This window comes from Protobothrops mucrosquamatus, unplaced genomic scaffold (genome assembly GCF_001527695.2).
Source record: "Protobothrops mucrosquamatus isolate PMUCROS unplaced genomic scaffold, P.Mucros_1.0 scaffold1727, whole genome shotgun sequence".
NCBI lineage: Eukaryota > Metazoa > Chordata > Lepidosauria > Squamata > Viperidae > Protobothrops > Protobothrops mucrosquamatus.
In genome coordinates, this window is record NW_015387874.1 from 153,605 (window position 1) to 163,257 (window position 9,653).

At 49.7% G+C, this 9,653-nt stretch overlaps 1 protein-coding gene across 8 annotated transcripts in view; it reads left to right on the plus strand.

The window, feature by feature from the left end:
- PAX6 (paired box 6) overlaps positions 1-9,653 on the plus strand; it is a 25,992-nt gene that overhangs the window by 4,569 nt on the left and 11,770 nt on the right. For 2 of the 8 annotated variants that reach the window (XM_015822922.1, XM_015822928.1), the window contains exons 2-4: positions 1,135-1,265; positions 2,342-2,557; positions 3,493-3,658. In XM_015822922.1, the coding sequence (XP_015678408.1) occupies positions 1,135-1,265; positions 2,342-2,557; positions 3,493-3,658 (513 nt within the window). The other 6 variants (XM_029285453.1, XM_015822921.1, XM_015822924.1 and 3 more) reach the window with 6 other exon arrangements.

Genomic DNA, 9,653 nt, shown 5'->3' on the forward strand with positions numbered 1-9,653 from the left:
GGCCGGGGGGGGGGGGAGAGAATGCAGACCAAGCTCGCGACTTTTCCTTAATAACCCCGGTGTCCCTTTTTCTCCTCCCCTTCTTTTACCCCCTCAACGCGTGTGGGGGGGGGCTTGAGGGGGGGGAGAGGCGACTTTCTCGGAAATGGCACTCTTTGGGAGAGGGGGAGAACCAAGTAAGCCTGGGCTGCTTCTCCTGTTTTGCGGAGCCGGGCATTGTGGGGGAGGGGAAAGGGAGGGGAGGGGAGAGAGAGGGAGGACGGGGCACCCTTGCCGGACCGGAGCTGTCTGCTGCTCCCGCAGCCAAGCGCCGGGCTTCCGAGGCTTCCTTTCCACCCCACCGCCCGACCCGAGAGAGAGACGGGCGGCTTATTTATTTATTTTTTTCCCTTTTTTTTTTTGCTCCCGCCGCCGCCCCTCCCTCCCCAACCCCGCCGCTTCTTTTTCCTTGCTCGCTTTGGCCAAGTCTGCTGACAGGATGGCTCTGAGTGGAAGTGTGTAACCAAACGATGCTCTTCTGGACAGAGCCGGCCGCCAATGGATTCGGCATTTAAGCCTAGAATCGGGACGGGGAGGGGAGGGGGGAGGCAGGGGGCTGGAGAAGCCAGCTGGGGCGGTGGGACAGGAGAGCCGAAAGTGGAAGAAGCTTCCCGGTCTCCCCCCCCCCGTCTGCCTCCCCCCTCCCCCCTCCCCCCCAGGGTTGTCGAGCTGGGGCTTTTCTTAATAACCGTGTAGATTGAGATACCTGCCTGTCCGTGGGTCGGTTTTGAACCGAAAGGAGGCGATTCCCTTTCTGTGCCTGTATAAACCTAGACGGCGACTGGAGAGGCCGGGGCTGCTACGGCTGCGAGACGGGAGGCTTTATTGCAACGCTTCTTTCCTTGGGGGTGGGGGGTGAGAAAGGCTATTTCCACACACCCCCCACTGGTTCTTCCAGGCCCAGCTCGTGGGACACAGGGGGCTTCAGCTCGACCGCCTCTCTCTCCCTCTCCCACCCACCCCTATCTCCCTCTACCGCCCCCCCCACCCCGCCCTTGCCTTTATCACGACCCGGGAAGGAGCCGCTGGGTCTTCCAGGTCTCCTCAGGTGACCGAGACTCCCATTGTCCTTCTTTTCCTTCGCCCACTTCGCAGGTCACAGCGGCGTGAATCAGCTCGGCGGGGTGTTTGTCAACGGGCGGCCGCTGCCAGATTCAACCCGGCAAAAAATCGTGGAACTGGCCCACAGCGGGGCCCGGCCGTGCGACATCTCCCGAATCCTGCAGGTGAAAACGCCAGTCGCCTCCCCAGTTGGAGCCAGCCCGGGGCTTTCTTGCTTGGAGAAGGAAAAAAGGAGGGGAAAAAAAGAAAAAAAAAAACCCAAACAGGGGAGAGGAGGGCTTTCCACACGGCTGCAAACTTCCCCGTCCAGTTTTCTGGGAGTGGGGGGTGGGGTGGAGAATCATAAATTATGCTTAGTGCATATTTCATGGGAAATATAATATATATATATATATTGCTTGACCAGTCTGTCTATATGCCTTATTTGTATGTGGGTCACCTAGTGCTGCGACAGTGCCTTAGTCGGCTGGGAATGACCTGGGCGAGGATAAGAGGTAGCCATATTCCCCAGAGGCCTTCTTGGAAATTTCGTCCCCTGTTCCCTTGAAGCTTCTTTCCAAGCGGCATTTCATTGGGGACGGAGGTGTATATATGTGTGCGGGGGGGGGAGCTAAGGTGTCCTCCCCACCCGGATGTAGTAGTAGTAGCAGCTTCTGTTTTCTGCATGCATATTATTAAGCAAAGGCTGAAAAACCAGCAATGCTCGAATCGCCTTTGCTTCCGCAATCCTTACCTCAAGGCTCCTCAAGACGTTTTGGCCAGGTTATTTGGCTTTAGGGAGGCAGTGGAATTCGTCTTTGATAGGTCAGCTCCACAATCCCGACATCCCTTCCCCAGGAATGTGTCTTATTTTGAAAACTAGTCTGAAGATGTCCTTAGTAGCTTATCTGCTAAACACCTGATCCACGTTGGCCACCTTCCTTCAGTTTTTCTCTCCCTTCCCTCGTGTCGAAAGGTTTTTTTTTTAAAAAGAACAAATATTTCACCTTTGTAGCAAGTAGGCTCCCAAATGTAATCTTTTTTCTAAAAAAAAAGGAAAAGAAAAGAAAAAAAACCTCTCTAAGTAAGTTCTCATACCATTGAAGGTATATTTTTGTGTTATAGACCCATGCAGATGCAAAAGTCCAAGTGCTGGACAATCAAAACGTAAGCTTGTCATTGTTTAATGCATACTTAAACAATTTTATTTTTGTCTTGAAATTATTAATAATGTGATTTTCTGTCCACTTCCCTGATGCAGGTGTCGAATGGCTGTGTGAGTAAAATTCTGGGCAGGTATTACGAAACTGGCTCCATTCGACCGCGGGCCATCGGAGGTAGCAAGCCGAGAGTAGCGACTCCAGAAGTTGTAAGCAAAATAGCACAGTATAAGCGGGAGTGCCCCTCGATCTTCGCTTGGGAGATCCGAGACAGATTACTATCGGAGGGGGTCTGTACCAACGATAATATACCCAGCGTAAGTTCCTTGAGAATCTCTTTTCTGTCTGATCTAGAACAGCGTCATAGATAACTGTTCCCTCCTTGTCTTTTAGCATCATAGTCCTCCCTTCTCTGTCTCACTGTCCTTCCTTCCATAGGGGCCAAACTTGCAGGAGCGCTTGGGAAAAATTTTTTTTTACTTGGGATTCACTCTTGGCTCTAAGCTCTTGGGGATTTAAAGAATAGTATATGCTCCTTTTGAATATCCCAAATCTAAAAAAAAAATAAATCTAAAAATCTAAATGTAAGAACAACAACAACAACAACAAAAGCGGGGAAATCTTTCTGTGTGAATTAGGAGTGGTTGAGCTGTTTCATCCTGAGCATTTCTTCCTCATTTGAAGAGGATGAGGCATTTTTGCCCCAGGCTATTCACTTCCCAAGGAAATGGAAAGGACTCGGGCTAACACACTGGGCCCTGCCAAAAGGGATCTAAATTTGGCTGCCTCTGCCTTGGTGCCAACTGTGTTTGAGGGCACAGCTGAACCCACTTGCTTGTGCCACATGCTTTTCACTAGGATCTCAGCTTGTTGTCTTAGGCTCGGTAGCATATGCCTTGCCTCCTGAATGCATCCCCACCCCAACCCAACCCAAAGTCTTGGGATGGCAGCCTAGCGCTGCATCAATCAGGGCCCATTGATTAGGGAGGGGGTCTACTGAAAGCCTGGAGCTTGCAATGGAGCAAGAGGGCCAGGGAAGACCTGTGTCTTGAAGGCTCCTTGCCAAGGACTCCTGCTGAAATAAATTGGTGGGCATGATCCTGGGAAGCCGAGTGAGTTTTCTTTCACTTCTGGCTTTCTCCTCCGGGTGGACAGTCGACCTGTGGCTGGAATGGGAAGCGGGTGGGTGGGTGGGGGGTGAGGTTCCGCACCACTGTGCCTGCCATTTGGTGGAATGCAATTTCCCTTCCAGGTCTCTTCGATCAACCGAGTCCTACGCAACCTGGCTAGCGAAAAGCAACAGATGGGAGCAGATGGAATGTATGACAAGCTAAGGATGCTGAATGGGCAGACAGGGACGTGGGGCACCAGGCCTGGGTGGTACCCAGGCACATCTGTCCCAGGACAACCAACACAAGGTAGGCAGGGAAGGGAGGTGTCAACTGCTCCTTCCCATCTCTCCCCCCCCCCCCGTCTCTTCCCAGGTCAATCTGATTTCTCAAATGACCCTTCAGAGCCTAAAGGAGCAACTCAACACAGGTCTACCTGACTCAGTCTACCTGACTCATTTCCAACTTCCCTCTCACTCTCTACTCTGCCTCCCTGGGAATGCCCACTTAAAGGGCATTTTATAAAAGCAATGATTGTTCAGTCCAATTTCCTAAATACCACCCTTTATCTAAGGACACCTCCAGATAGTATACAGCAGGGGTCCTCAACCTTGGCAACGTTAAGACTTGTGGACTTCAACTCCCAGAATTCCCCAGCCAGCTTAGCTGGCTGGGGAATTCTGGGAGTTGAAGTCCACAAGTCTTAAAGTTGCCGAGATTGAGGACCCCTGGTATAGAGGGTAGACTAGGCAGTTAAAAACAAACTGGAGAAGGAGAGCCAGTGGGTGAAGGGTTTAAGGGTTGGATAACAACGGAGAGATGGGGGGGGGGCTAATCCATACCCAACCACAGAAACTCCCTGGGTGACTTTGAGCCAGGCATTTCTCTCAGTCCAACCGCCTCCAAAGGGTTGTTGTAGGGAACCAAATGGAAGAGAGAGCCCTACTTATGTCCTCTCGAGTTCCTACATTTGCTTCTAAGAAAGCTGCCCAAGTCACCAGCAGCAGAGTTTCAGGTTGCTTTTATTAAATCAAGTCCCTGGCACAACCGGGCCATCCCTTTCTCCCAATTAAAAGGCATCCGATGATGCTAAGCCTCCGATAGACTCTGAGCAAATCCTCACTGTATCAGCTTGCTTTGGAAGCTTGTAATTATGAAGCCCTGAGTGGGGAGAAGCATCCCCAACGGTGGATGGACGGGCTAAAAAAAGCAAAAACCCACAGCAGTTCTTCCCTTTCAGGATCTGGTTAGTCCACAGGAGAATTACCACCCATCCCTCTTGTTGAATCTTGTCTTTCTTTGCCAGAAAATAAGTACTGAAGTATTGAAAATAAGTATTGAAGGGAAGGGAAGAGATGGGAAGGGAAGGGAACAAAGAGGCAACTTGTGCAGGAATCCCCTGCTATTGTGGGTTATTCCTACTTGTTCCTTTTAGATAAGGCGTTGGCATTTTGAAACCCAGGCTGGAGTATATTCGGATTTGTTTTTTTTAGGGGACTCCAAATTCAGGGGCTGATCACTGCTGGCAGGCTTCCTCGCTTGTGGTCGGGGCAGAGAGACATGCTTTCACATCCCCTTAGCTTGGGTTCACCCCCTTGAGGATTGGGGCTTCTCTGCTTGCTTCTGTGTCCTCTCTCTTGGGGTGGCTCTGGCCAGCTTTTCCAGCGTCCAGTAGCCAACACCCTACTTTGTGTTGTCTGGGAAAGGAGAAAGAAGAGAGGAAGCCGGAAGGAAGAGAGACACCGAGAAAGCTAGCGAGCGCAGAGGGAAGGGGGAAAAAAAAGAGAAAATCAGTAACAATATGCAGAATATCTGGTACAAAGGATGTTTCTGTCACACACAAGAATTTGTTATGGGAACAATTCTGTCGCTATGTAATTGCTCATTAGAGATCGTTTTGTTTCTCATTAAGGCGACATGAATAAGCGTCTAGTTGAAGGAGACAGCTGTAGAAATGTTCCACAGGAGACCTCTGGACACGATGTGGCACCGTTTGCCAATTAGACATGTCAGTTTTAAGAGAAGGGAGCTTTCTAGGAGGGACCCTGGGAAGATCGGAGTTTTGGGCCAACCCATTACCGCCCAAGCCTCATCTTGAGGGAGGGGGGGAGAGGGAGACGTAGGTGGCTGAGGCTAGTAGAGGACTGAGTCCAATACTGATTTTCCAGGGGGGGGGGTTGGCTCTGCTCTCTCCATCCCATTATTCCTTTGGACCCCAACACTTTGAATTCCCTCCGGGAGGCAGCACAATCTATCTATCTATCTATCTATCTATCTATCTATCTATCTATCTATCTATCTATCTATCTATCTATCTATCTATCTATCTATCTATCATCTATCAGCTCTATGCATTGTGTGTAGACGTTGTGGAAAGGGCGGTGGGAACAGGTTTAGATCCAGGAAGTGAAATATGTGCGGCAGGAAAAGCAAGAAGGATTCTGACTTCAAGGTTAGTGGCTCTTTCAAGACAGATCTACAGCTATTCCCATTTCCCTTTTTTCGTGAGCCAGAGCAAGCTCATTCCTGTAAAATATTGGGCCACAATAAATCTGCCTTGAAAGAACTACCAGCTCAACGGTTTCCGTGGCTTCTGCTGTCTTATGTTGTCCTGAAAAGCATCAAAGCATGGAGAAAGCCTTGGGCATTGCTGTTCTCTCAGGACTGCAGCGAGGCAGTCTGGGACAGCCAAACCAAATCCCAGAGGAGGGGTGGCCCGTCAAAGACCGGGTTTATTTGTAAGAGCCTCTGGACTCCGGGACTTGCTACCTGTCCGTCTGTTTAAAGATGGGAAAGTCGGGGAGGGTGTGTTCAAAGCTGGGAATTGCCACCAGCAAGGCATTCAGATGGGAAGAGGAGGGACCAATGCGTGGGCCAGGGGGAGTTGTTTGAATATTTTTTTTAAAAAAAGGAGGACTCCCTTCATGGTACCTGATGCCAGCTGTGTTGGCAAGCTGTACCCTAGCCCATTCTGGCTGGGAAGGCCGAGGGGGTTGTCCTTTAGTTCGTCAGGATGACACCAGCTGGAGAATGTTGTGCACAGGAAGATCCCAGACTGAGGTTCCAGATTGGGGGGGGGGGGAGGCAGAGGCAGCTTCAGAGTCTTTTCTGTCCTGAATTTCAGCCAGTTCAGCTCAACCCTGAAAGTCGGCAGCATTCTGGTAACTTAGGTGAAGGGGGGGGGAAGGATTTACTGAGACCGAATCCCTTACACACTCACTTACACACCCCTTGGACTCTGAGACAAAAACAGCCTGGGCAGATTTGGATTTGACACATCTGACTTCAGACTTGAATAGAACTCTGTCTGCTCAGGGGAAGATTTTTGCAGTTATACCCTACTGACACATCTGTAGTTTAACTCTTTTCCAGCCCTTTAGCTGGCCCCTTCCGATTTCTCAGCGCGTGTGCCCCCCCCCCCGATCCTAAATGGAAATTTAAATGGAAATTTCAGATGAAATCTCCTGCCTCTCTTAGTCGGAAGTAACCCGGGGGGGGGGTTGTTTAGTGGGGTGGCCCACGAAACAAGCTGGAGCAGGGGTTCTCAACCTTGGCAACTTTAAGACTTGTGGACTTCAACTCCCAGAATTCCTCAGCCAGCAAAGCTGGCTGAGGAATTCTGGGAGTTGAAGTCCACAAGTCTTAAAGTTGCCAAGGTTGAGAACCCCTGATCCTGCTGGAGATAAGAAAATATCTTCGTATTGAACGGGCTTCCTCTTCTCAGACAGCTCGCTTTTAAGATGGGCCAGCGTTAACCGGGTTCTTTTCCTTCTCCCGAAAGCGCACCCCGGATTGATGGTAGCCTCCCTTCCCGAGGCTTTGAGCAAGGGAGCTCTCGGGAAGGGCGGGGGTGGCCAGAGACCCCCACCCCACCCCACCCCACTCCTCCCTCGTTTGCATTGCTGCGGCCTGAAAGCGTAGAAAAGCGGGGAGCTGCGGCGCCCCAGCAGGGCTTGGCGAAGGTCTTCCGAGAGAGAGAGAGAAGCGAACCGAACCAGGAGCCCCGCTGCGCTGGGCCAGTTCTGGCGACTCCACGGGCGCCAGACTCAGGATCGTTCGCCCAAGTGTGGGAAAAGATTCCGGGGGGGGGGGGAAAGGCATGATTCATAGGGTTGCCAGGTGTCCACTATTTGAGTGGACAGTCCACTTTTTCACACTATGTTCACTATTTTTTTTCACAAAATAGTGGACTTTTTTTTTTTTATTCAAAAGCTTTATGATGAAATGGTACGTAATCTAAAGCTGTACAGTCTACTTTTTTTACTACTTAATTTATTTATTTATTATTTATTTATTTATTTAATTACATTTATATCCCGCCCTTCTCCTTGCGGACTCAGGGCGGCTAACAATTGGATAAAATACAAACATATAATACACCTATTAAAATTAATTAAAAAGAAATATTTAAACTAATCTGATTAAAAGTAATTAAAACCCCTTTAAAATCCCTTAGGCCAGTCCCGCAAGCTGGAACAACCANCTTCTATAGGATTTAGACACTTTCTCTTTCAACAGATGCTACAATGTTTTGATCCCAGCTCCACAGCTGAAAGGTGCCGCAATCGGTTTGCTATCTTGCTTGCTCGCTTGCTTTTTTTTTCTCTGCTCGTTTTCCGCCTCACTGATTAAGACACTAAGAAACTAAGGAATGATTTTATTTCCCAGCGTCTTTTATCCAACCCCCCCCCTCCTTTTTTTCTTCTTTCCTGGAAACAAATCCTATACCCAGCGTCAGATGGTCTAGCTTTTAGATAATAGGGGCGCAGCATATTCAACTCGCTTTCTTACGGATTAGGTCCAGAGAAGGTGGAACGGACTATTGAGTTCTTTAGAAAGCTGCTTTTTTTCCCCTCTCTCTCTCTCTTAAAAGTCTCCCTAAAAAAAGAGAGAGAGAGAGAGAAAGAAAGATATCTTAATTGTCTGTCGTTTCGTTTTCTTTCTTTTTTCCCCTTCTTCTTTTTTTAAAAAACAAAACAAAACACATATCTGCCTTATCCGATCAAAACTTTAGAGTTAACAGACCCCGGCGTGGTTTTGAGGAGGAAAGGAGCCGGGAGGGAAGGAAAAAAAGAGATGAAAGCCAATGAAAAAAGTCGTCATAAGTGTGATTGGAAGAAGAAAAAATGGATTTACTGTAGGAGAAAATCTGCGTCGTACTGAAGTCAGTGGAGAACGTCCCATTGACGTTAATGGAGTTGGAGCCTAAACCTTTGCCGTCTTTTAATGCCGATTGAACGAAGGCAGCCTTCTGGAGGGTGTAGTTGTGTTTGTTGATTTCTTTTCGAGCTTCTCTAGCCTTTGAGCTGAAAAGCAGCCAATTTTTCTTGTTACTCCCAACACTCTCTCTCTCTCTCTCTCTCTCTCTCTCTCTCTCTCTCTCTCTCTCTCTCTCTCTCTCTCTCTCACACACACACACACACACACACACACACACACAGAGTCACTCTCTCTCTCACTCTCTCTCACACACACACACACAGAGTCACTCTCTCTCTCTCTCTCTCTCTCTCTCTCTCTCACACACACACACACACACAGAGAGAGAGAGAGAGAGAGTCACACTCACACAGAGACAGCCCCCGGTTTGAGGGTATTTCATTTCTTACTCTTCGGCTGTAAACCGAGCTGCCTAACTCGTCCCCTTTGGCGAGCTGACAAAACAGACGCCGGGCGACACCCGGCGCTTGCATCCCCATCTGGCCGAAGGGAGAATCGCCCAGCTAGCCAGGGAACCCGCCAGAGACAGGTGGCCTTTTCCTGGCGTAGCCCAGCAAATGGGAAGCCGGCCTGATGGGGGTCCGGAGGGAGATCTCGGCGAGATCTGGCAGGGCGCGCGGGGCTCGAGCGGCTGGTTTTCTGCCCGATTCCTAACCGGATTCAGCTGAATTTTGGCTCCTTTCCATTCCCTTCCCCCACCCCCCTTTGGCCTTTATTTTCCTTGGGTTGGGTGACAAAAGATCCACCAAGGCGCCCCCAATCTCTCGTCCTTGGGCCGGGTGGAAGTTGAACTCGCAGTACTGTGGTTGAACTGGGGGTTCTTTGAGGTCTCAGTAAAGGAGAATATTTCTAGCTCAGGGTTGACTGGAGGGGCTCCTTGGGGCTCGCCCGAGCTTGCCTGTTTTCTTGCAGACGTTTCATTACCCAGACTAGGTAATGTCATCAGGGCTACATCAGTGATGGTGTCACCTCGTCTGGGTAATGAAATGTCCGCAAGAAAACAAGCAAGCTCAGAGACCACCAAGGAGCCCCTCTTTCAGATCTCTTTGGAAGCTTAAACCTGACGTTCCCATGCCCCCATCTT